The 26,676-nt window shown below is 43.9% G+C and overlaps 2 protein-coding genes across 3 annotated transcripts in view; one reads left to right on the top strand and one right to left on the bottom strand.

Moving 5' to 3' along the window:
* Positions 1–14,007, bottom strand: part of CFAP91 (cilia and flagella associated protein 91) — a 37,493-nt gene extending 23,486 nt beyond the window's left edge. The window contains exons 1-9 of the mRNA XM_054386897.1: positions 13,948–14,007; positions 10,879–11,030; positions 7,409–7,492; positions 5,438–5,494; positions 4,324–4,505; positions 3,427–3,604; positions 2,930–3,087; positions 2,495–2,677; positions 2,253–2,395 (exon numbers count right to left, since the gene is read on the bottom strand). Of these exons, the coding sequence (XP_054242872.1) occupies positions 2,253–2,395; positions 2,495–2,677; positions 2,930–3,087; positions 3,427–3,604; positions 4,324–4,505; positions 5,438–5,494; positions 7,409–7,492; positions 10,879–11,024 (1,131 nt within the window). The 5' untranslated portion in view covers positions 11,025–11,030; positions 13,948–14,007. The remainder of the gene's footprint in view (positions 1–2,252; positions 2,396–2,494; positions 2,678–2,929; positions 3,088–3,426; positions 3,605–4,323; positions 4,506–5,437; positions 5,495–7,408; positions 7,493–10,878; positions 11,031–13,947) is intronic.
* A 9,208-nt stretch (positions 14,008–23,215) lies between these two features.
* On the top strand, positions 23,216–26,407 carry LOC128971212 (cytochrome c oxidase copper chaperone). 2 transcript variants are annotated; one of them, XM_054386693.1, is made up of 4 exons: positions 23,216–23,257; positions 23,375–23,523; positions 25,707–25,817; positions 26,216–26,407. In XM_054386693.1, the coding sequence occupies exons 2-3, from the start codon at positions 23,405–23,407 to the stop codon at positions 25,789–25,791; spliced, it is 204 nt and encodes a 67-aa protein (XP_054242668.1). In that variant the 5' UTR covers positions 23,216–23,257; positions 23,375–23,404; the 3' UTR covers positions 25,792–25,817; positions 26,216–26,407. The 2 variants fall into 2 exon arrangements, with proteins under 2 accessions (XP_054242668.1, XP_054242676.1); XM_054386701.1 differs by lacking the exon at positions 23,216–23,257 and having other exon boundaries at positions 23,369–23,523.
* The last annotated feature ends 269 nt before the right edge of the window (positions 26,408–26,676 follow it).

Raw genomic sequence — 26,676 nt, 5'->3', positions numbered from 1 at the left:
AGAAGTTTGTTTTCAATAGTACTGGAGCAGAGGCACAGATACTAGGGGGAAAGAGAGAGTACTGACAGACTGAGTACCAGAGCAGTACCAGTCATACCTACAGCACTCTGAATCATAGAATAGATTGGAAGAGACCTGAGAGATAATCTACCCCAACCTCCCTGCCAATGACAGGGACACCTCTCAACTAGACTCATTGCTCAAGACCTCATCCAACCTGGCCTGGACCACCTCCAGGAAGGGGGCATGCACAACTTTCTTGACCAACCCATTCTGGAGTCTCACCACCCTTGTACTGAAGAAGTTCTTCCTAAGATCCAGTCTAAACCTACTTTCTCCTCAGTTTAAAACCATTCCCCCTTATCCTATTGCTAGACACCCTTATGGAAAGTCCCTCTCCAGTCTTCCTGCAGGTTCCCTTCAGGTATTGGAAGGTCCTCCCAGAGTCTTTTCTCCTCCAGGCTGAACAACCTCAGCTCCCTCAGCCTAGCCTCATAGCAGAGGTGCTCCAGCCCTTGGATCATCTTTGTGGCCCTCCTCTGGACTCACTCAAACAGCTCTATGTCCTCTCTATGATGGAGACACCAGAACTTGACATAGTATTCAAGGTGGAGTCTCACAAGAGCAGAATAAAGGGGAAGAATCACCTCTCCTGATCTGCTGACCACACTCCTCTTGATGCAGCCTAGGATATGGTTTGCCTTCTGGGCTGCATGAGTGCACTTCCAGCTCAACAATCAACACCCCCGAACTGTGATCCAACCCCAGAGCTGCTCTCAACCAACACTGCACCCAGTCTGTATTTGTGCTGGGACTGGCCCAACCCAGATGAAGGACATTGCACTTGGACTTGCTGAACCTCATGCATTTTGCATTGGCCCACCTTTCAGGCCTGTCAAGATCCTTCTAGATGGCATTGCTTCCCTCACCACAGAGCTTGGTGTCATAAAATTGTGTCAGAAGTGGGACGTAAACACATGCCTCCATTTGGAGACCAGAAAGCTCCAGGAAATGGGAAAGAAAAGCCTTGACTCTGGCACCTTAGACCCCTCAGCCATCCTGAATATTTGATCCATTCTGTCCTAGAAGCTATTGTGGTGGTAGGGCCAAACAGGCCCAACACAAATCAGACAAGTCCTGGTATGTCCAGATATGGTCCCCCTCTCCCTCCTACAGGAGTCCGGGGAAATGCAGGAAAAGGACAAAAGAACCAGGCACCAGTAAGTCTGGTAAACAAAGGGATATGTCCTCCCTTTATGGTAAAGACCATGTGCAATGGCCATGCTTCTCCTAGACCAGGCCTATGTCTTTGCCTTTTATAGTCAGGGCCTGGCAGAATCCCATTTCATTGATTAACTGTTTGCTTGCTTCATTTGCCCTATTGGCCCAAATTGAATCTCAGGCAAGTGATAAATACAGGCCAAATCGTATTTGCCTTGCCTTGCCTAAGATCTGGGAGAAAAGCCACGAGCCTTACCCTGCCACGAGCATCCAAGCCTCGCTTACAATTTAGAATCCATGCCATGCCTCAGTTTACCCACAAAGACGCAAGCGCCCTTTGCAGCAATGCGTGGTAAAAGCCCAGGAGCAGACAGGTGTGTCTTGCCAGGCAGAGGGACAGGCTATCTTATCTGTCTATGAGCCTGAAACCTGTTGGACAGCCTGCAGATCCTGGGAAGACGCTTCAAGAGGAGCCGCCCGCCATCGTGCCCGGGCCAGCCCAGCCATCGAGACAGCGTGGCATCTCTGCCAGCAACCAGCACCACTCTCTTGCCATGCCAGGTGCACGAGAGCACCTCAAAAACCTTAACAGCTAACATACAGCATCAGCACCCCCCTACTTGGGTGGAACTCATTGTGGGTAGTTTATTGCCTCTTTGTTTGACAGTTCTTGTTGAGCACCATACTGTGCCAGGGATTCTCTTTCCCAGTTATTTTTCGGGTTTGCTCAAAATTGTTAAAATTGTTATATTGCCTAATTGTGGGAATTGTACATTCCCACTGTAAATACACATTCCAACCATACACTGAACCTATTAGTTAATTTTTTTGCAATTTTAACTATTAATAAATATTAATATTTTTATTGATATTATATTTTCCTTATTATTTTTTTCATAATCACAACTATAACAGTTGTCTTCAGAAAACAGGAATTTACCAGAGGAAATAGGGAGAATGCTCAAAAACGTGTCTTTCCAAGCAGTTCAAATCTAAGAGGAACTGACATGCTGCTAGATGCAGCTCCATACCTGGTGAACTTGTGCCAGTGTCACTTCTAGCCTTGCTGATCTTTTAATATATCCAGTCTCAGTGGCATTGTACTTAGGTTTTGGAGCTTTAATCTTGACCTGGGTGATGTAATCTGGGAGAGATGCTTCCAGTTCACAAAGTCCTAAGAAACACAAAGAGTGATTAAGTCATGGACCAGTGGGGAGAGAAATTTGAGTTTTGTTAATAACCCATACAAACTACATCTTCTGAAATGCCTTACCTGCAAAGGTGTCAAGATAGAAGCTTTTTACCACGTAGCGTTCAGAATGGTTGTCTGGGAAATAACCATTTCTAGACAAAGGAGCATATATTTGTGATGCAAAATCAGTATATTCTTTGATGATATCTCGTCTCTCCAGCTTCCCCATCACATTCTTCCTCTTAGCTATCAGTTTCCTGAGCACTGAAATGGAAATACAAATGTGAGAAGGTTCTTCACACAAATAGTTCTAAAAAAGCCGTATCTTTGGAAATTCGTAAGAGCTTTTGCTGGTTAATGCAAAATCATGACCTGTTTGACCAGAACAAATGCTGGACATGCATACCTATATTGTGGATGTTTCATCTTGAATAAAGACTGCAACCTTGTGAACATAGAAATGGTTTGTCTGAAAACTAAGTCTCATACTGCTCCCTCCCTGTCTTTCAAACTTACTCAGTGCGCAGTCACGATGAATCTTTTTTATTTTCTCTTCTTTAGCCTTCTGATGATTTTGCCAGTGGTAATCCAAGCGTTTGGCATTCACCTTATTCTGAGTCTCTTCTTGCCTTTGCAGCAGCTTCTTTAAGACTTCCAGTCGAACCTCCTGCAACCTACAAGGAAAGGCCAGGTATGAACTCCTGTAGTCTGCAGTGTTCAGTGCAATGCTATCATCATACAGCGTGCCAACTGGCTACTTTAGGCATAGCTCACACTGCATAGCTCATATTTAACCTTTCATTTTAAAAAGTGAGTTTGGCACTGCTGAAAAGTATCATGGTAGTGGTATTATGGTCTCATGTTAAATTTAACAAAAAATACCACTTCCCAAAATCAGGGGACTTTCACAAAAATAGAAGGCTTGTACCCTTAAGCCAATCCCTTAAATATTCTTGTTCCTTCTCTATTCAGCCAATAATTGAAAGAAATAAAAGGTATCATTGGACTCCTACTTTTCTATTTCCTGTTCTCTAAAGGCCCACTCCTTTCTCTCCATATGATCCATCATCTTCCTCCTCTTTGTGATATTTGAAGCACTGTCCATGGCTGGAAGATTTGCTTCCCATGCACGTTTTTCCCGGGCACGTTCAATCATCTCCACCTCGGCTAGTCCTGCTGGCAGCCCCCGACCTTACAGGGACAAGAAGCAGCAGCTCTTTAGGAGAATGGTGAATCCAGCAAACAATCACCATCAGAAAGTATCAGAGGGTTGGATGGGTGTAAGACCATACATTAAAGAAAAGAAGAACAAGAAGTAAATACTTCTAAGGCCAGTAAAATTCTGCAGTATGAGGAGCAGTAGGACCTGCAGTTGCTGTAGCTTAGTTGACATTAACAGCAGCACTTTGTTCCTCCACTGTAGGCTGCAAAGGAGGAAAACCTTTCCAAACACGACATTTTCTGAACATTCACACTTTCTTTGACATCTCCAGTGTTCATCATTATTGCAGGTGCAACACTGGAAGATGAGGATCACAGGTATACTCTGCAAAAGCAATGTTTGTACGGGTTTGTTACTGACATTAACTCAGAACAGCTGAAGAACAGGAAGTAAATCAAAAAGCTGCTCTTAGTTCAAATTTTTAAAACATATGACTGGGATTTTGCTAAGAAAGGTTGGACCAGATGACCCTTGAGGTCCCTTCCAACCTAGTAATCTATGATTCTATGACCTTTTTATATTGAACGATGCCAAAACTCTTCCTGAAATTCCCCAGCACAGCACTATTAAGTCAGAAAATATCAAAGCTGGCAATAACCTTGAAACCTGACATTGAAAAAAACCCAACCAACCCTCCTGCTAAAGAAGTCACATGATTATGATCATGTATCTTGATTTCACAACTTACCCCAGGCAAGCGTAGCAAGCATCAGAAGTTCAGGGATTGAGCCACTGGGAACTATGTATTCAGGGGAATAGGGATCTGTCTGGGCTTCACCATCCCTGTAATCTGTCTGTGTGCCCAATGTTCGTAGCATGGGTCCACAGGCCTTGCTGTTGCTTGTAGCTGAATGGACACAGGGTTCTGTCCTAAAAAGAGATGCAAGATGGAAGAACATTTGTTATGTTCATTAAAAAAAACCAAAAACAAACAAACAAAAAACCCAACACAAACAAAACAGGAACACAACACTAAGCCAAGGGTATGATATACAAATGCGTTTTGTTTAACATTGCTCCCATTGATGTTAATTCCAATATCTTTAATAAAAGCAGAGTGAGGTTACACTGAATCCTCTGAAACCTCCCTCTTTAGGTAAGCAATCCAGAAATCTCCTGGTTCCTGCTCTCACAAGTCATTACACGCAAATCTTCCCTATGTATCCATTCCAAAGCATTGCTTTTAATAGGCACAAGAAGTAACTAATAGCTGAGTGAAGCAGGACTGTCTCAGTTTAGCTTACACATTTGTTTTTCCAACAATTCCAGGACAAAAATTCAGCTCTGATTCTAAGCACATGCAACTTAAATTGACTCTGCTAGGAAATGGATCTACTTATGTCCCTTTAAAATTTGATCCCCACTGTAAACCACATTAGACCACACCATGGATGTTCTACATCACTGAACAATATTGCAACTACCACAGAGATTGCTATAAAATAACACAAAGTTTTTCACCAGTATTGCTGTATTGGAGAATCTTATTTGCATCAATATCTCTTCTAGGATCCAGAGACTCTTGGCTTTCTGTTTCAGACCTCATAACACACTTGAGGCACATGTAAAAGCCATAAACTTTACCCACAAAGCACTACTTACATACTGCAAGCAAATTCTGAAACAGCCAGTCACCTGTTTCTTCGGGAATTCTCAATGGTGAACAAACCCTTAACTCTTAACAAGTTTTTCCTGTTGGTTCATTATGAAAAATACTGGTCACAAGCTAAGCAGTTTCCCAACCTTTTTCTGGTGAGATGAAACCCATTACAACAGCAAGGGTTCCAGAACTCACTACTTACATTGCAGCTTCGTAAGCAACATTTAGTGGAAGCAGCTTATTGGAAGGGGTTCGAGGTCTGAAAAGAGAGAATGCAGATGTGAGGCCACAACCACGAAAGTAAAAGACTAATTTCAGTGCAGTTACACTGATTTCCTACAGCCTAGGTTCTATAGTTGCATGTTTAAGAATTTTGTCTGAATACTACATAATTCTTTCAATAACAGAGAAAGCTTCATCAGCAGGATTGAGATTCTTCTGTCAAAGTAGAAAGTGGAACTCCAAAACAAGGCAATTATTAAAAGAAGTTAGTTTTGAGTGTGCTCACATTTTGTGTACATTTCACTAATTTCTTTACTTTTTTCACTTTTAGCATTTGAGAGAGGTTTTTTCAGTAACTTCTTGAAATCCTGCCATGAATTCCTGGTAAGGTTTAATTGTTTCAGTAAGTATCTTGAAAGTTATGTGGGCTCAACAACATATTGGTAATTCCTTCTTAGGCAGTCTTATAGTTTGCATATTACAGTTCAATTTCCTATAGCCTTTGAGAGGCTTTAAAGCTGAACTTCAAATTGAATCATAGAATCCAGTCCAACCTATCACCCAGCCCTATCCAATCAATTAGACCATGGCACCAAGTGCCTCATCCAGTCTTGAACATCTCCAGGGTCAGCGACTCCACCACCTCCCTGGGCAGCCCATTCCAACGGGCAATCACTCTCTCTCTGAAGAACTTCCTCCTAACATCCAGCCTATACTTCCCCTGGCAAAACTTGAGACTGTGTCCCCTCATTCTGCTGCAGGTTGCCTGGGAGAAGAGACCAACCCCCACCTGGCTACAACCTCCCTTCAGGTAATTGTAGAGAGCAATGAGGTCACCCCTGAGCCTCCTCTTCTCCAGGCTAAACAACCCCAGCTCCCTCAGCCTCTCCTCATAGGGTTTGTGGCCCAGGCCCCTCTACAGCTTTGTCACCCTTCTCTGGACACATTCCAGTACCTCAACATCTCTCTTGAATTGAGGAGCCCCGAACTGGACACAGTACTCAAGGTGTGGCCTGACCAGAGAACATAAGTCTTTTTTTTGTTGTTGTTGTTGTTAAAGAAATCATAAAGAACTTCAATCCACTAAACTTGGCCATTTTTTATTATTTAAAGTCGACATATTGGCCAATAGTTGCTAACTAGTGAATGTAACTCAAAGTATATGTGACTGAGTTGAGAACATTTGTATCTTAGTTGTTGCTTCAGAATTTGAATTCATTGCTGAACCATGGTGTCATGCTGGAAGGAGCAATCAAGGATTTCCTTTGCTCCCTTTATGCTCCTGGAAGAAGCTGGGAGTTAAAAGGTTGCTCCTTAAGATAACTTTCCAGTAGTCTGGAGAACCAACAATAGCTTTATAAGCATCCTCCTCCTTTGTGAATGAGGATCTGCAGCTCAAAGCTTTCCACACATATTAAGTTCAGAATGCCTGCTACATTTGCTTATATGGTAACTCATTCCCAGAAAATTCTGGCACAGTGTGAATTTTAAAAGCTTTGTCATTTAAGATCATAGAATCACAGAATTATTTAGATTGGAAAAGGCCTTCTAAGATCATCAAATCCAACCATTAACCCTATTCTACCAAGTACACCACTACATCATATCCCCAAGCACCACAACTACACCATCCAGGGATGGTGACTCAACCACCTCCATGGGCAGCCTATTCCAAAGCCTGAAAACCTTTCAGTGAATAAAGGTTTTTCCTAATGCTCAGCCTAAACCTTCCTTGGTACAGCTAGAGGCCATTCCCTCTTGTTCTTTTTCTAGTTACTTGGGAGAACAAAACCCACCTCATGATTTGGTTACTATTTAGATTTTCCATAGGAGTAATAAAACGACTAATAGAAAGGGCAGAAAAAATGAGGCTTTGGCATTTATTTAAGTACTCTTTAAACTGCACAAAAGCAAGCTCCTGAATTCTGTTTCAAATCAGTCTATTCCTTACCGTGCAAAATATTTGTAGCGATTCCTTCCACTAACTTCAGGATCTTCATACACAATTTGAGGTAACTGAAGAGAAGATTGAGCTCTAAAACCCAAAATACAGGATATCACTTAAGAAGTACATTAGGAGTGAGAGGAAGAGTGAATAACTTTCCACAGCAGAAAGTATGTGTTAAAGAGTAGAATTAACAAAGGGGAAGACTACCACTTTCTACTTTCCAAAAGTAGCTAAAGAGATTTTAAGCAGATGGGGGAAAATTTAGAATCAGCATTTTCAATTTGAATTCTTCAATAAAGGAAAAAAACTTAGGATAATCACATGAATGTTTCAAAACCTGTGCTGGAACAAGCAAGAATAGGCTGTCTTCATTTTTTCCCCATTCTGAATTTAAAATTGGCAGACAGTTTAAATTTTCCACTATTACATCAGGAGGGTTTACTTTAAAGCTTTGGAAAACCATGAAATATACCTAATTAAGGCAGTCAGTGAGAGAATGGATAGAATTGAGTCCTTTGAAAGTTGTGCATCAGGATTACTATCTGACTTCACATCCACTTTATACTCCAGTCTTAGCCTTGTCAGCCTGCAAGGTGGTTAAAGAGAAGAAACAATTCTCTTTTTCTTTTTTTTAAAGCCCATATCATGCCATTAATGTCTCATTTCCTTAGGTCTATGGAAGTCCTGAAAATCATGTTTTTGTAAGACCATTTTTGGCAACTTTTAAGAATTCTAACCTCAGACGTGTGGGATTGTGGGTGCTGGAGTTGATTGCTGCTGCCTAATCTTAAATACAGAGGTATATTTACAGAGATGCAGTTAACAACACATAACATTGCTTGAGAGCTGGGATCAAAACAGAGGACTGCATGCCAAGATAAGTTGTCTTCAAATACTTCATCTAAGCCCTGTGAGCTGCATTGTGGAACTCTGGGAGACACAGTATGTCCACCCACTCAGCAAAGCCTGTAGAGGTGCTTCTTTAACCTTCAATTTACTGCCAAGGTAAGTTTAAAGTCATCTCATCCCAGGGTTTTCAGTCATACCCCATAACAAAAGGGAGGAGAATGTTTCAAGATGCAGTGCAGTAACCTGAGATACTTGCTCAGCACTAATCAACCTATTATTTTGAAGTTGTGTTTGTAATTCAAATGAGGTAATTGAGTTGATGGCTAGTTCCACTAGCTGACTCTAGATATCAGACCATTGCTCCATCCAGATGGATTCGTGTTTCATTCAGCACAGGTGGGCACTTATTCTTAAGATCTAACTTTATTAGCATAAGCTGTTCATCCTATTATGGTGTCGTTATAGGCACAATGGGAGCCCAGTGAAATAGCCCCTTCTATTCCACAGATCCTGCCTCTTGCATGCCCTTGACTTACATCTGCTGACTTTGCTGAAATAAATGAGCACTTATTCCTGGTAACCTTGCAGAGGCGATGCAACTACTGAGAAGACAGCTGGGTAATATTCTGTCTTCTGTATCAGCAACACAGTCAATCAGTGCAGGTTGAAAGAGAGGGAATGTTTTTCTAATTTTCTGTTAATTCCAAGACATTTTGCAAATACATGTTGTTGATATGTAAATGAATTTTAAAGCAGCACAGGCATCAAATAAGTTCTTGTTACAGAATAACAAGAAAAATGTAAGATGCTGGGGAGGTTTTCATGTGCAGGGGATTGTTTGGAATGCTGAAAAGAATAACATTTTTTAAGACTCCAAAATTCTTATTTTATTATGTAAATTAGAAGAGTATGTTTTTGAAACTGAACAAAACCAGTTACAAAATCTGCAGTATCACTCTTAAACACCTTTGATTACAGTCTGGCATGTGGTAGAACTCAGTTACCTGCAGCCCTTAGAGCATGCATGATCTGAAGTCTAGATCTGAAGTCTAGATCTGAAGTCTAGATCTGAAGTCTAGCCCAGAGTCTAAAGTTAGTCTGTAATACAGCAAAAACCTCTGAAAACAACTACCTAGCTGATGCCTGCAGTCCTGAATGCAGCTACAAGATCACTCCAAAAATACAAGGTGTGGTAAAACATATAAACTTTTAAAAAACATTTCATGAATCAGAAGCCCAAATTGCGATGCCAAAAGAAAGTTCAATTAAGAAACCTCCTGCACCATAAATGTGGTGACCTGGTTCAGGCCCCACACACCCCTGAATGAACAGCAAAAGCAATCTAACCAGCTGCAACTGCATGGGACTAGAAGGAAACAGCTTCCACTGAAGTAACACATATGAGTCACTGAATCCTTCACAGAATATATTTGGTTAGGAAAGATCATCTACTCCAACCTTCAACCCAGCACAACAAGGTAAACACTATATCACGTCCCTACGCACCAGGTCCACATGCTGTTTAAACACCTCCAGGGATGGTGACTCCACCACTTCCTGGGGCAGACCATTCCAATGTCTGACAGCCCTTTCAGTGAAGAAGTATTTCCTAGCATCCAGCCTGAACCTCCCTGGTGCCCATTTCCTCTAGTTGTGTTGCTTGACACCAAAGAGAAGAGGTTGGTCACCTCCTCACTCCAACCTCCTTTCAAGTAGTTGTAGACAGTGATGAGGTCTCCCCTCAGCCTCTTCTCCAGACTGAACAAACCCAGCTCTCTCAGACGGTCCTCCTAAGACATGTGCTCTAGGCCCTTCACCAGCCTCACTGCCCTTCTCTGGACATGCTCCAGAATTTCTGTGTCTTACTTACAGTGAGATGCCCAAAACTGAACACAATACTCAAGGTATGGCCTCACCAGTGCTGAGTACAGGGGGATAATCACTTCCCTGTTCCTGCTGGTCACAGTGTTTCTAATACAAGCCAGGATGCCATTGGCCTTCTTGGCCACCTGGGCACACTGCTGACTCATATCCAGTTGATATGGATAATACCCCCAGGGTCCCTTTCCAAGTTGCAGCTTTCCAACCACACATCCCCAAGTCTGCAGCTTACCATGGGTTTGTTGTGACCCAAATGGAGGACCTGGCACTTGACCTTGTTGAACTTCATACAGTTAGCTTTGTCCTGTTGGTCTAACCTGTCCAGATCCCATTGTAAATCTTCCCTACCCTCCAGCAGATCAGCACAGCCACCCAGCTTAGTGTCACCTGCAAACTTACTGAGGGTGCACTCAACCCCCTCATCCAGATCATTAATAAACATATTAAAAAGAACAGGCCTCAGTACTGAACCCCAGGCTGTATCTGAGCTGTAAGAGATTGAAATAACTCTTTCTCTTTCTCTGCCACCACTGCAAAGCAGATAACATAGGGATGAAGGAATGTGCAACATCCACCCTGTAAGAAACAGATGGGCAACCATACTCCACAACAGCTGCAATCTCTTAATTTCAAGGGAAATATAAGTAGGAACAAATTGCAGTCATCTCCACTTCAGTGTGCATGCATTTTTGTTGGGTTTGTTTGTATGTTTATTTTAAATTATCCAACCACAGAACACTTACGCAGCAAGCTGCTGAAGAGTTTCCAGGCGTTGCTGAGCCATCCCCCTCCATCTTGGGTGAGTCAATGAAGGCACTGGATCTTTCCCCTCTAAGCACTGACTGTAGCTCGGTAAATGGATCAAGCTGCTAAACATACTGCTGAGCATTGGTGCCTTTGCATGGACACAAAGAAGAGGGGCAGTGATTTAGTGATTTCAAACAGCATTAAAGAGATCAGAATTTCAGACTGCTGTGATTTACAGGACTGCACATTTGGGATGGGGGAAAGAAGGCAGCATACATATGCTAATGATGTCAGCTGGTTAGATGGTACTTCTCAAGATGTGGAGCATACCAGACTAGCAGCAGATGCAGAGATATGTCTTTTGGCTGTTTTCCGGTGTCGAACTTATATATAAATCAAAGGGTCTAACAGTTTGTTACATAAAGGAGTTAGTGTGCAGTAACTGTGACTGTGCAGTAAAGTGAACTTCTAGCACATTACCCCAAGTAACTCTCTCCTACTTCCTGTGCTCTAGAAATGAAGTAACATATTCCACTTAATGAGTAAAGTTACATTATTTTGTACTGTAACAATTTTAGCACGTTAAAAATATCTGGATGTGAGTTAGCACACAAAAATTATTGCATTAAAAATCCACACCTTTCCTTCTAAGCATTAATTTCCCATGGTAGATATGCCTTGAATCTCCAAATTTATGGTTGCCAATAATCTTTGCAGTCATGACTCAAGTGTAAACGATGTAGCTATATTGGCTTGAGTTTCTGTAACATCTGAAATCAGATTTGAATTGTGACTCGCCCCTTTCAGGTGCATATGAGGTAGTGGTGACATTTCAGTATACCAACTCACCACAGTGTAAGAGAGTGTCAGATGATGAAGATCCAGGCACCCTACTATGAATAGCTGCTTGCTGTAAATGAGATTGCATTTGTGTTTCATTCCTCTTCAAAGGCAATTCAACTTCCAACAATTTGGAAAATCCTATAAACCTGTATTATCACAACCCCTGTCCACTCCATTTTGTAACACCATAAAGAATTCAAAGTTGTATTGTTTTCTTAGAATCATAGAATGGTTTGGGTTGGAAGGGACCTCCAAAGGTCACCTAGTCCAACTCCCTCTCTAGTAAACAGGGACATCCTCATCTAAATCGTTACCATTACACACTTGCTGATTCATAGGCTTAAGACATGTTTTCTGGAAGTCAGAGCCTGTCACCCATCTGCAATGTTACACCTGTGGTCTGACATTAGTGACAGTATGCCTGCTTTTTCTGGCCCAAACTGTTAACACAGCCCTATTGTTGCAAGGATCTCTTATGATGACTGTCAATGTTTCCAGCTCTGTGTGTATGCCCCTCTACAGAGGGGCAGACAAATATGCTTTTTTTTATCATGTAGATATAAAAACAAGATCTGAGGTAATCTGGTAGGAGACATCCAGAAACATTCTTCAGAGAAATGTTTCTTGATTCCATTATTGGAAAGTTGCTCAGGAACTTTATTCTTGCTGTACAGCAATGAAACATAGAATCATTAAGGATTCTAGTTTCATAGAACCTTAGAGATCATTAATCTCTAAGACCATCAAGTCCAGCCATCAACCCAACACTACCATGACCACTAAACCACATCCCAATGTCCCACATCTAAACATTTTTGAACACCTCCAGAGACAGTGACTCCACCACTTCCCTGGGCAACTTGTTCCAATGTCTGAATACTGAACTTCAGTGAAGAAATTTTTCTTAATATTTCAATTTGGGGCCATTTCCTCTTGTCCGGTCACTAGTTACTTGGGAGAAGAGAACAACATCCACTTCACTAAAACTTCCTTTCAGGGAGCTGTAGAATGATATCTCCCCTCAGCCTCTTCTCCAGACTAAACAATCCCAGTTTTCTCAGCTGCTCCTCAGAAAACCTGTTCTCCAGACCCTTTACCAGATTTGTTGCCCTTGTCTGGACCTGCTCCAGCATCTCAATGTCTTTCTTGTAGTGAGGGTCCCCAAACTGAACACAGTACTCAAGCTGTGACCTCACCAGTGTCGAGTGCAGGGGCATGACCACTTCCCTGGTCCTGCTGGACACACTATTTTTGATACAGGACAAGATGCACATAATGGCTTATGTTCTGCCAGTTGTCCACTGGCACCCCCAGGTCTTTCACTGCCAAGTAGCTTTCCAGCTACTATGCCCCAAGTCTGTAACGTTGACTGGGGTTGCTGTGAATGAAGGGCAGGACCAGTACTTGGCCTTGTTAAACCTCACACAACTGAAATTTCAGAGTTCAAATATCTGCCTTGCAGGCTCTGTCAAACACACAGCTTCAGGAGGACTCTGTTTAAAATCCAGTTCATTGTGCAGTTGTACCAAGTCTATTTTCCTTTGGCTTTCCTTCTATAGGCAGCCAGTCCAGCCATCAAGCACTGCTTTCTAAAGGTATGACTGCCACTCCCACAGACATGCCCTAGCTGGTTTTAAAATACCTAGTGTGAACACTGATAGCTGGAGAGCAAATGCAATAGGGAACTACGCACAGGCTAACTAGCTAAAGGCTTAGCTAGGAAGTTAAATTGTGCTGACCTTACATGAAGAATCAGGATGAGTCTGAGATCTTTACAGGCTGTGCAGCTGTTGCTACCTAGTTCATTTTAAACTCTCTGCACCTTGAGCTGTAGTGTAACTATATCCCAAATGAGGAGGCACTGTGTGAAATAATATATTTTAATAGTTCTGCTTGAACAACAACCCAACAACTCTACAGACAGATCTTAATAACACACACAAAGTATTGTTAACAGCGTGGGGAGATACTCTACTTAAAATACTGACAAAATTTAGGAAACTACTGAGGACATGAAACTGGGCATTTCCAGGCTGCAGCTAGTCACCCTAGGCCAGCAAGCAGGGTTACTCCCTGTATTAAGTCTTGGTTTAGATAAAACTGCTTCCTGTGTTTTGTATTTTACTATTTTAAGTGAGCAGCTTAGAACAGGACAGAGTTTCTACCCATGTGTATGCCTACACACAGAAATACAAGGTAAATGTGAATTATCTTCGGCCAACACCTACCACTTTATCACCAACAAGCTGAACATGGACATTTGACTTTGAATGGTCCTTCTCACTTGACAGTGGGTACAGACGGTCTGAAAGGTAAGTGAAAAAACGTAATCGGTAACACATTTGAGAAATCTGCATGAATCATCAGGCTTCAGTTCCCTCTTCTGTCCATAAGAGAATATAAATCAAACTAGGAGAGAAATCACATGAATGAGCCTCAGACCTGTGATACTACCATTCTGTGGAATGTGAACATGACCAAAATAAAATCTACTTTTGAAATAAAATCTGCATTCTTTGGAAACTCTGACAACTTCAATAGACAATGAAGACGTAAAACAGAGAAAAAGAAACCATGCTGCAATGGTAATCAGGGGAAATATACTATATGTAGGTCCAGAAATGGGCAATGAAGCTGGTGAAGGGTCTGAAGAACAAATCTTATAGGAAGTAGCTGAGGGAACTGGGATTGTTTAGTCTGGAGAAAAGGAGGCTGAGGGGAGACCTTCTCACTCTCTACAACTCCCTGAAAGGCAGTTGGAAACAGGGGTGTGAGTCTCCTCTGCCTAGTAACAAGTGATAAGAAGAAATGGCCTCAAGCTGCACCAGGGGAGGTTTAGGGTTGGCTGTTAGAAGAAACTTCTTCACTGAAAGGGTTCTCAAACACTGGAACAGGCTCCCCAGAGAGGTGATTGAATCCCATCCCTGAAGGTGTTTAAAACATGCAAAGATGTGGTGCTGGGGGACATGGTTTAGCACCAGACTTGGTAGAGTTAGACTCAATGATCTTAAAGGTCTTTCCCAGACTAAACGATTAGATGAATCCATGATGCTTCCCTCTGGGATACAGACAAGGCTTTCCTTCAACTCGCCAGTGTGTCCTAGTCCCAGGGCTCTCCTCACTCCTGGTAACTTTGTCGGTGGTGCCAGCGCCAGCGCTTAATCACGGTATGGCTCTGCCTTGCTCCTGGAGCAGCACCCATCTTCCCAGTTCCAAACCTGCTCTCCCTGCCAGCTAGTTGCCGGTCGCTTGCTGAAAGCCCCTTGGTCCTCTCTGGCTGGCCGGCCAGCAGGAGAGACCCGGGGAGGTGGGAGGTCTGCCTGGGCAGCTAAACCGCTTCACGAGCCGCTCCCCGTCCCCTCGCCCACCACCCGACTCGCCGTCCCGGGCCCAGCCAACCCCCGCTGGACGCGGTCTTCCTCCCCACGGAGGGTGTCAGGTTGCCGCACCGGTGCCTCTCTGCTCTGGGGCTGTAGGTGGTACGGGGGGCACAGGTTCGGTACCGTAGAGACAGTTGAAAGTCCGACCAGCAGCCGTTTGGCTATCCTCTAGGAGCGGAACCTGCCCGGTGTCCGACACCGTGCGGCTCATGGCGCCTCAGACTGCAGTTGCCATGGTGCCGGGCGGGGGTGGACCCGGGGAATGCCACGCTCCCTGCAGTGAGCCGTTACTGTGGAGGCGGGGAGCTCTTCTACCGCAGCTTCTTCCAAAGCTTAGTGGGTAGGAGTTGCCTCCCCTAGTCGCCGTTCAAATTTCCGGAGAGCCTTAAGACTATGAGGTAACGAGGTTCGCCCGGCGCCATCTTATGCTGCCGCAAGTGGGGCGGGGAAGGAACATAGCGGCGGTGGCTAATGCTGACCTTTCCACCGGCGTGGAAGGTCTCTCATCGTCCTCCACCGCCATCTCTGGGTCCGGTGATCGGGGTGGCAAGACAGCCCTGGTCTCAGCTGGCCTCCCTTCCCCATCAGTGTTTGTGGAGAGATGTGGACTGTGTGGTGACGCAGGCAGTGGGGTGGTAGGGCTGTAGTTTGAGGGGTCGGGGCCTAGGTAGACAATAAACTTATAAAGAGGGTAGGCATAGATTAGATATAAGGAAGAAATTCCTCATTGTGAGAATGGTGAGACTGGAATATGTCCAGGTAAGCTGTGGATACCCTATCCCTGGAAGTGTTCAGAGCCAGGTCAGATGGGCTTCTTAGCAACCTGGTCTAGTGGAAGGTGTCCCTGCCCATGGCAGGAAGGCTGGAATTAAGATGAACCTTAAAGGTCCCTTCCAACACATACCATTCTATGATTTTTGCTTTTCAATAGCTCCTGCTCTATTTGTTTTATGTGATAGTTTCCAGTCCCTCTGGACACTCACTTTGTGCTTAAGGAAATTGGTGTAGCAATTCGAGTTGGGGACTGGATTCAACCTTGGATGTTCTTACTACTGGCTTTTCTTGTTACTGCTTAGGACTCCTGTGGCCATAAGGTGGTGAAAATAGGCTTGGTATTGATTGCCCTGCAGGCCCTACAGGCTGCAGCTGTTTTTGCACTTGTAAAACAACTTGAGAGACCTGCCCAATGCATTACAAATAAACATTACATTTGCAAACCGTTGCTGTGTTTGCAAAGAGGAGGCCATGATCTTCTATGAGGAACAAAGTTGGAAGCTTCTGTGTGCTGTTAACCAAGAAAGGCTAATGCTTTTGTCAGCCTGAGGAGATTTGAAGGCATTGCTGCCAAGACTTTCAGAGTAGGACATAAAAACCAGCAGAACTGCAAATTTGCCTTCTGCCTATAATCTTAAACTAGGTCCTTCCCATTAGTTATTTTCTGTGTATTTTCTGTATACAGAGGAATTACTTGCAGCTTGCCATGTCTGACGTAAAATTTTGGCCCCTCAGTGCTTCATCATGGAGGAGCAATGTGGTTCCAGTTTGCTTGGCTCTGCTAATTTGCACACAGACATTTTAATTCAACTTTGAATGCTGGTTTCCTTTTTTAAAGACCTGTCACATGTTTGAAGCAACAACTTTTTAGGGTAGTTATAGAAATGGATCAGTTAAAGACTCAGATGTGCATCAGTCACAGCTTTGTGGCTGACTGACACCCGTAGGATACTACCTTCCACAATGGAGTGATCCATGACCAAAGATACTGAGCAGGCTGAAAAGGACATCATTTTACTAAAGAGCTTTACAATATGATACCTTATTGTAATTACTGTCAGGGGGAGCCAAAGTCACTTTTTAATAAGAGTTACCCAGAATTTATCATTATTTCCTTTTTTGTATCTCATTTCATTAGAGCTCAATTATTTCCCAGATGAAATTTTTCCATACTAGACATTTGCCTTGAGGTAACAACATGTGTAAACTGTACATTGGCCAAAAATAGTTCTTTCTTGGCTTCACCCTCACATTTTCCCACTTCAAGGTTTTTAGAGATGACTGAATGCAGGTGTCCTGGAATTCTGTTTTTTGGACGGGGAAAGGAACAACAGAACACTTACATGAGTTCTCGATGAGAGTACAGCAACATGCCAGGGCATAGCCTAACACACAAGTACTCTTCAGAATTACAGAAGATCAAAAAGGTGCAGTTCCACTATTAACTTTAACCACATTAAATTGGACTAATGTGCCACCTTCTTAATTGTTTGTTCACCATGAACTGCCTGGCCCTAGTGCCTCTCATCTGTTGGCTTTGGTAGTTTAAAGACAACATAGAATCATAGAATTAGTCAGGGTTGAAGGGACCACAAGGATCATCTAGTTCCAACCCTCCTGCCATGGGCAGGGACACCTCACACTAGATGAGGCTGGCCAGAGCCTCATCCAGCCTGGCCTTAAACAACCCCAGGGATGGGGCCTCAACCACCTCCCTGGGCAACCCATTCCAAGGTCTCGCCACTCTCAGGAGCCATCTCAGGAGACTGATGTGACTGAAAACTAACCTGTCAGAAAACAAAAGTTTTCAGGTCACTGCATAACTGCCTGAAGACTAGTACTTACTCATGGGAGGTGACATATATGGCTGAGCTATAAAGCTCAAGGTTCAGGTTCATGGAGCTTGCTTAGATTGATTACGGTGTGTAAATTATTGGCATATTTTAATATTTCTGAGAAATCTGAATTACAGGTGTGCACAGTGAACAGCCGTACAAAGGGTTGAAGATGTATTCATTATTACTGTCTCGAGTGTTGCCTGAAGTCTTCCTTTTTCTGTGAACCTATAGCTGGAGTGAAACTAGGCCAGGGCCTCTGGCATGCTGTTGTGTGCTGTGGAGTACATTGCAATGCTGCAGCAGTGAGGATTAGGCTAAATTGGTCCTCTGCTTTTTAATGCAAATAAGAAGAAGATCGCAAAATATGAAAGGCTCTGAGAAAATGTTTGATCCCAGACAGTAAACTCTGGCAACTTTGTCTCTGACCAGCACTTTGGAAAAGGGGTTCAGAGCTTATCTGGCAGATTGGTCTGTCTGCATTAAGGATACATCCTGTTGATCTGATGAAAGTGAGCTAAAGGCAACTAGGCTGTAAGCAATCAAAAAACATTCTTATTTCTTAGTTACAATTTTCAAAGAAATTGATGTGTTTTCTCCACAGAGCTGCAGGCTGTAGCATGATTTTTTGGGTTAGAGGGGTTCAGTAATACCTTTGCTAAACAAAGCTCTGTGGATGAACTGTGATGTTCTTATATCCACATGCTCTGAGGGGACACCAGGTGCTGAGATGTATGGGTAAACTATCCACACCTTTGTGAGCTACTGTGCAGTGACTGAGCAAACGAAGTCTGTGCCAGCGCTTGGCATGTTGCAAAACTGTAGTAAAGTTCACTAGTTTAGGTGCCTGTGGAAGAGGCTGAGCCAAATGTATTTTACCTGACATTAACCTTGGGATAAGGCAGTGTAACTTGCTGCAAGACAAAGTACTGCTAATTTGTTGATGGACTTGATGATGTGTTTGACCTGTAAATTCAGACAAAGAGAAGTGGAAAATTTAGACGTGGAGGGTAGGATTAGGCATTAGTTGAGAGCAGAATTGTAGCTGATGAAAGGGAAGATGGATTGGACGTGAAAGTGTGGTTTCAGAGATGATGAGTCTATGAATGCTGTCTTTGTTCTGTCCTCCAAAGTCTGGGAGACAGCTGGGGGCTGGGGTTCCTTTCACAGTCCACAAGGATCTGTGAAATCCCTGGCAAGATGTGATCCATCTGGCTTTAAGCTTAATCATGTAGATGGTCCTCTTCTGTTGTGGTGCTGGGTGCATGTGATGCACCTAAGTTGTAGGCAAAAAAGATCACAGAATAACGGAATACATACAGTTGGAAGAGACCTCAAAGATCATCCAGTCCAACCTTCAACCCAACACTGAAGGGTCAGCACTAAACCATGTCCCCAAGACGAGGTCCACACACTGCTTAAAGACCACCAGGGTTGGTGACTCCACCAGTGTTGGTGACTCCACCACTGTCCTGGACAGACTACTCCAATGTTTGATAATGCTTTCAGTGAAGAAATATTTCCTGACATCCTGCCTGAACCTCCCCTGGTGCAGCTTGAAACCATTTCCTCTAGTCCTATCACTTGCCATTAAGGAAAAGAGACTGATCCCCTCCTTGCTCCAATCTCCCTTAAGGTAGTTGTAGAGAGCAATGAGGTCTCCCCTCAGCCTTCTTTTCTTCAGACTGAGGAACCCCAGCTCCCTCAGATGCTCCTTATAGCTCATGTTCAGTCCCTTCTTACGCCTCGTTGCCCTTGCCTGGACACTCAGACAGCTTGGTATCCTTATAGTGAGGGGCCCAGAACTGAACACAATACTCGAGGTGTGGCCTCATCAGTGCTGAGTACAGGGGGACAATCACCTTTCCTGTTCCTGCTGGCCACCACGTTTCTAGTACAAGCCAGGATGCTATTGGATTTCTTGGCCATCTGGGCACGCTGCTGACTCATATTCAGATATAGCATTAAAAACACTGCTGAGGCTTCAATGCAGCCATGCATGCTAAAATTAATATATTAGTACTCAATTAGCAATTAATTAACGTGCTGTTTCCCGTTCTTGCCACAAGATGTCACAATTTCTCTCTGTATGACAGTGTCTGAAGTGGGTGGTGTCCCTTCAACACTGCTGTTAAATGTGAAGTGATACAAGATGAAATTGTCTCATAGACCCACCCAAGGTATGCCATGATTTCCATTCCCTGTCCCATATCCACATGGTTTACTAACTGTGTGTAATAAATACCTCTTTCCATATGTACGGTTTAGAAGGAGCAGGAAGGCAGCAGCATGAAGCTGTAGTCAGTGTAGTTTCTAGGGTTTTAATCCAGAAGAAGGGAGCTTTCCTCTTGGCCCATCAGAAGAGATGGTGAAGGAGAGTGAGGAAAAGAGGAAGAGGAAGACATGGTCACTATTTCTGGCAGGAAGCAGAGGTAAGTCTCCAATGTGAGAAGAGATGTGAAATCTAATGTTTTACAGATTGAGGTCTTGACTCTGCTGGCTTTTGGCATTACCTCATTTGTAGCTTATGACTTCTTTTCTAAAAATGGCCTTAGAGTACTGATTGGGGTAAACAGAGCTTTGCCAAAGTGTCGTTCTTTGGTTTCTTTGTGCAGTTTTTACTAAGAGCTCTGCTAAGAAGCATCTTAAGATACAACTAGTGAAACAGAAAAAACAGACTAGTCTTTATAGGAGGCCTGTTGTCTCTTTTGTTAATACACTTGTTGACATATTTCTTATATTAAAAGCAGTCTACAGATGAGGATAGCCTAAAATGCCAACATGTTTGTTCACAACCTTTAAGTTCCATTTCTTTTCAAAATTAAGCCTTATGTTTTCTTGGTTCCTTGCTGCCTCAGTGAGTGGCTGAATCAGCAGAGGAGATGCTGCATCCTAATAGAACAACCAGGGGAACAATTTGATGGAAGAAGAATGTTACATTGACTTAAAACAAGACAGGACTTTATTCCGTATTTCTGTTTTAGAATTTGGAATGAGCTTGTATCGTGAAAGCAATCCAGCTACTTCTTGTTTCCAGAGACCTGGATGACAAATGTGCTTAGAGCTGGGTTATGATCGGATTCCATATCCGCTCTTCCTGAGGGTTTGTCTAAAAAGTAAATAAATTAACAACTGTATTTGCTGGTAGCTGCCTGTTGAGCTGAAGGGAAGAGAGAAGTGCTGCTGATCTCCCTGACACTTGACTGGTGGTGCCTGTTCAGCCTTTAGGGAGAGTGCTGTCACCAGCAATGACAGTCCTCAGTCCTGGCCTGGCCAGCTGATCATGCTTTCTGACTCTGCTCTCTCCAAGACTTAAGCAGGGGGGCAGCATGACTGTACAAGAATGTCAAGAGCTGTAGAGAGAAGGTTGTCTCTTTGAGCCAAGGAGATCTCTTTACCCTGAAGCTCAGGAGTTCAGTTGCTGCATTTTTACTGGCTGCTTGATGGATGGTTTGTACTAAAACTTGCAGTAGTGCAGGAAAGCTTAACAGTTTGACAGAGATGTGGTGTATATTTATTTGAGGTGTCAAAATCTATAAAATTAAGTACCTTGCTGACCTCTGCAGTATTTCTGCTCTCCTTGCTCTTTCTTCTATTTTTTGCCAAGGTGCCTGATTAAGTTTGGTGTCCAACTAGTTGGAAAATGTTTCTAGGGATGCTTGTGCTGTCTGATCTGGAGGGAGCACCAGGGACTCTTGATTTTTCCGTGGCTGTTTTAGCCACTCTCTTAATGGAAATTAAACAGCTGAACAGAAGTGCTATGAGGCTTGTTTGAGCTTGTCATTATAATACAGTATAACTCTTCCATACACAACACTCGTATTTCCTTTTAAATAATGCAAGAGGATCGCAATCCTGGCAATTAAACCTCAAAAAAATGTCCTTATCCTTTAATTGTAATCCACTGGACAGAGGTTATCTGAGGGCTAGCACACATTCAGGGGTACAGGGTACGCCTACCAGAAATAAGAGCGAGACAACAGTGACAGGATACTCAGGCCATGGAAATAAAAAAGCTAGAATCGGATGTGGGTTGCCTGGAGTCCTCTAAAGGACTGGGGAAGGATGCCTGAGTATCATTTCCCTTGTGTAAGACCACAAAGCTCTGTGCTCTGTTCAGTCATGAAAATTCCCATGTCTTTCCCCTCTGTCTTTGCTTGCACCTACATAGCCCTTCTCACATCCATTCCCAGTCTCAAATGGTAGAAACTGAACAGAGCACAGTACAGGGTCCAGAGCACATCACTGGTGTCTTGACATATCTAATGTGCAATGAAGATGTGGAGCTTTGGAAGTTTTTTTGGAAAAGGGCTTCTCACCGTGCTTTGTGAGAATGAAATTATTTAAAACAAACAAAAAAAAACCCACTTTCATATCATTTATTCATTCAAGTAGCATGAGTCAGTGGTTTTGGCATTCACCACCATGATCCAGAGAAACAGAAGAGCAAAGTCTCTCAACAGAAAATGGTCTAATTTCTGGCCTGGCTTGTTAGAAGGCTAACTACTGAAAGTAATGAAATAATTCTGTCTTGCCCTGGGCTCCTGAAACCAAATAGGTTGCTTTTTATTTCCTGCCTTGCACCTATTACACACCTCTGTGAGTATTGGCTGTTGCAAACTGGGGAAACAACCCTGCTTTTGGGGGCCCCTTGTTTTCCCCATTGCCTGAGTAGGATAAAAGAGCTTTAGGTAGCTGGCTCTGGCAGAACCAAAATTATGGGCCATAAAGATGATGAGAGGACAGGAGCATCCCTCTTATGAGGCTTTTTAGCCTGGAAAAGACTGGGAGGGGATCTTATCAATGCACAGAAATACCTAAAGGGTGGAGGACAAGAGGATGAGGCGAGGTGCTTTGTAGTGGAGACCAGAGGTAGGACAAAGAGCAATGGGTACAAACTAGAATACAGGAGGTTTCGCTTTAAGGAGAAACTTATTTCCTTTGAGGGTGGCAGAGCACTGGACTAGACTGCCCAGAGAGGTTGTGGAGTCTCCTCTAAAAACTTTCAAAACTTGCCTGGACTTGTTCCTGGGCAGCCTGCTTGAGGTGAACCTGCTTTAGCAGGGCAGTTGGACTAGATGATCTTTAGAGGTCCTTTCCAAATCCTCCCATTCTGTGAAATCCTGTCGGTGACCGCTTGCAAAAACTGCAGCGGGTGCAGGTTTTATCAGCCTCTGACTTTTATTTTTCACCCTCCTGCCCGCTTCCATCTTCCTTCCCACCCCCACCCCCTTCCTTTTTTTTTTTTTCTTCTTCCCCCCTCTTTTTTTTTCTGTCTTGCTCCTGTGGTGCTGTGTGTTCCCGGTGCATGTTTCTCTCGACACGGCGTTTGATTGTTACAGAGCGGGGATCGGTTTGTGGTGTTGACGTTGTGTGTTGTGAGGTAACAGCCCAGACCGCCGGCTGAGGGCAGTGAAGAACACGGCGGTGGCGGAAGAGGACCAGCAAACTCCAGCTCCCAGCACACCGCGGGCGCGGAGGTGGCCGGGGCGGAGCGGGTTACTCGGAGGCAGCAGGACCCAGCTGAGCCTTCTAGGCCTCAGGTACCGATCCGGAGGAGCGCAGTGGTGTCTCTCGCTCGCAGGCAGGTAGTGGCGCGGCTGGTGTCAGCTGGGGAGGCCTGCTAACGGCCCCTCCCGCCCCTTCTTTCTCTTCCTTAGTAGGCTGTGGCTGCTGGGAAGCCGCTCGCCATGTCGACGGTGGCCGCCGCCAGCTGCGACAGCAAGGTCGCGGGGGAGGCGCGGGAAGAGAAGAAGCCGCTGAAGCCCTGCTGTGCCTGCCCCGAGACCAAGAAAGCGCGGGACGCCTGGTGAGGGCCACAGCCGTCTCTGGCGGCCCTGAGCTCCCCGGGCTGTGCGACAGCTGCGCGGGCTCGGCCCAGCATCCAACTGCAGGGCATTGGACCCGTCCGCTGCCTGCCTGCCTGCCCGTACGGCCTGACCCGGCGGGGGGAGGATTTCTTTCCTCGCTTCGCTGCTTGTGTCCATTAGGGAGTTTCTGCCTCTGCCAACGAGCCAGGGTGATTTAGAGAGCACTGCCCACTCTGGCTAGGGGTGCTGGGGCGTCCAAGGCGGGGGGGGGAAGGGGGGGAGAAGTGACGGAGAGGGAAAAGAGAGTGTCGAGGAGGAGAAGAAAAGGTCTTAAAAGGATAAATGAGAAATGAAGAGGTTAATATCTTGTAGGCCTTGTTTAAAGGAGGTTTCAGAGGTGGGATTTTAATGCTGCTTACGAGTCATCACTATTATTAACTCATTGAAACAATTATGAGCCACCATGTGCTCAGGTGGCCAAGAATGCTAACAGCATCCCGGCTTTTGTCAGAAACCAGAAGGACCAGGAAGTGATTGGCCCCCTGTGCTCAGCACTGGTGAGGCCACAGTTTAAGTTCTGAGTTCAGTATTGGGCCTTCACTGCAGGAAGAATATTGAGGTGCTGGAGCAGGTCCAGAGAAGGCCAATGAAGCTGGTGAAGGGTCTGGAGAAGGATTTGGGGTTGTTTAATTTGTCCTCTACAGCTACCTGAAAGGAGGTTGTAGTGAGGTGGGTGTTGGTCTCTTCTCCCTAGCAGCATGAGATAGGATGAGAGGAAATGGCCTTAAGGTGCCCCAGGGAAGGTTTAGATTGGATATTGGAAGAAAATTCTTCACTGCAAGGGTTCTCAAAAATGGAAATGTGCTTCCCAGGGAGGTGGTTGAATCTTTGAAGTTTGAAAGATGCAGGGTAGTAGTGCTGAGTGACATGGTTTAGCACCAGCCTTGGCAGAGATGGTAGAGATAATGGCTGGACTCCATGATCTTAAAGGTCTTTTCCAACCCAAACGATTCTATGACTCTTGAGTACCAGGAGGCAGTCACATTTTTATTGTTGAATCGATTATAGATGTTGCTTTCTTTTAAATAATACTTTTTTTTTTAATGTTTCTCACAGAGATGCAAAGTTTTACAGTGATGCGTATAGCTGCATTTGTAATTACAGGCTTAGTCACCATCAGAAAACATACCAAATACCATGTAATACACCTTCAAAATAGAGTGCCTTTGTCTATGACAGTAAATCTTTAAAATTTGAAAACCTATCTAGCAACCATATGGTCTTTTGGTTTTTATTTGACAGGTGGTATAGATGTTATTCAGTAGGTGACATAATACTGGACAATATCTCTTGTATAAAGTTAGGGGTGCATGTTTAATTATGTGGTAGAGTGAAAGTGAGTCCAGAAAGGGTTGGTAGGATGCAAGTCCTGGGTCAGATGGAGTTGCCCTGGGTGGCCAGCAAACATGTCCATACTTACTGTAGTAAAACTTAAATGGTTAAGAAAGTTTTTCACAATATAGTAGTTTTCTCCTTTGGCAGCAAGAATAGTATAACACAGCAGATGAGGGTCAGGCCTGTCACCTGTGCTCTGGAGAGCAGTGGAATCCCCACTTCTGGGGACAGGAAGCTCTCTGCCAGTCAGTCCAAGGGCAAGGCTGAACCACTTTTGCAGTATGTGATGTGTTATGTATCAGACAGATGCATGACTTACTTAAAAGTTGCCATATATTAGGTTCCCTAAATACCAATTGAAGCTGAAGTAAGACATTGTTTGCTGGTCAATCTATACAGCATTGGTCTCTTACTGGTGAAATTTGTTTGCATCTGTGCTGAACGATTTCAAAACTGGTTGCTGATGATAATCAGCATACCAGATGAAGTGATGTCACAGCCTTGTGTTGTATAACAAATCCCTGTTCAGAGTTGCCCAGAATAGACACCAGGCTGTTAATAGGAAATTCGTTAAGTTTTTTATTAGAGTTTTAAGTGCACAGCTCTAGACTTGGGCACCTTTTTGAGACAATATGATTCTCAAAAAAAAAAAAAAGAAAAAAGTGCTATCCTGAACTGGATAGGAAAAAAAATCTCTAGACCGTCATAGAGGATTTTGATTCTGTGGCTCTGGCTGGTATTAAGTACACTTCTGTTGTTGAACCTTAGAAATATTTTTGTTTTGCAGCATCATTGAGAAGGGGGAAGAAAATTGTGGGCACCTGATTGAAGCTCACAAAGAGTGCATGAGAGCTCTGGGCTTCAAGATATGAATGAGATGAGTAGGACTGTGAATGTGGTGAGTATAGCCTTCAGGAACTCTGCCTCTAAACTGTGCTGGCATCTTGACTGGTGCCACTGGAAGGCCCAGAGTACTGTTTGTGATGGCAAAGGTATCTTCCTCATGAGAGGGAAGCTAAAGTAGTTGTCATTGACACTAGAAGTACTGCTGCCCTTTTTGGGGTGGTGAAGCCTTCTGTCAGTATAACAGTCTCTGGGAGGCGCCCTTCAGTAGCAGAATATGGTTCTGCCCCTTGTCTTCTAGTAGATCTGAACTTCAGCTTAGATTTCTAATACTAGAGCAGTGTGGGGATGGTTTCTGCGGGATTGTTGCTGGGATTTGTTGATTATTGAACTGTCCTTCAGTATCCAGTGGAAATGTATATTTTGTGAAGCTGTCTTTCCTCTCTCTTCTAGGTCATGTCTGTGGTGTGACTGTTTTGGAAAGCTGGAAAATGAGTTATTTCTGCTAATTACTTCAAATATAAGGAAATAATCTATTTATAATAGAGTCTTTAATGATCAACTGTGCATCACATCTGTGGCTTTTCCACTGTCAAGTCTTGACTGCTGCTATAGAAAATATTTTTTTTTCCCTCTTAATAAAAAAGTCTGAAAATGATCAGTGTTCCTACTTCTTTTTGAGTAAAGAAATGACAGTGCCATTGTCATTGGAAACAATGTGCTGTAGGAATGGAGAGAATGAGAACAGCCTGGTTGCTCACAGACAGGAGAACACTGGTTGCTCTGGTGTTGTGGTTGAACAGATGGGCCTTTGGTGGGTTTTCCTGCTGATGCAAGTTGAGACATTGTGCTGCTGACAGTGCCCTGCTACTGTTTTCAGCAAAGTCATTCTGGAAGCTTGGTAGTGCTGTCTG

This window comes from Indicator indicator, chromosome 1 (assembly GCF_027791375.1).
Source record: "Indicator indicator isolate 239-I01 chromosome 1, UM_Iind_1.1, whole genome shotgun sequence".
Taxonomy (NCBI): Eukaryota; Metazoa; Chordata; class Aves; order Piciformes; family Indicatoridae; genus Indicator; species Indicator indicator.
Note: the sequence above shows the minus strand (reverse complement) of the source record. Positions and strands in the feature narration are given on the sequence as shown.

Bases quoted from the DNA above. Each gene is read 5' to 3' on its own strand.
- LOC128971212 (XM_054386693.1), top strand. From the start codon at position 23,405: ATGTCGACGGTGGCCGCCGCCAGCTGCGACAGCAAGGTCGCGGGGGAG. The intron at 23,524-25,706 runs GTGAGGGCCACA...TTTGTTTTGCAG, and splicing joins AAGAAAGCGCGGGACGCCTG to CATCATTGAGAAGGGGGAAG.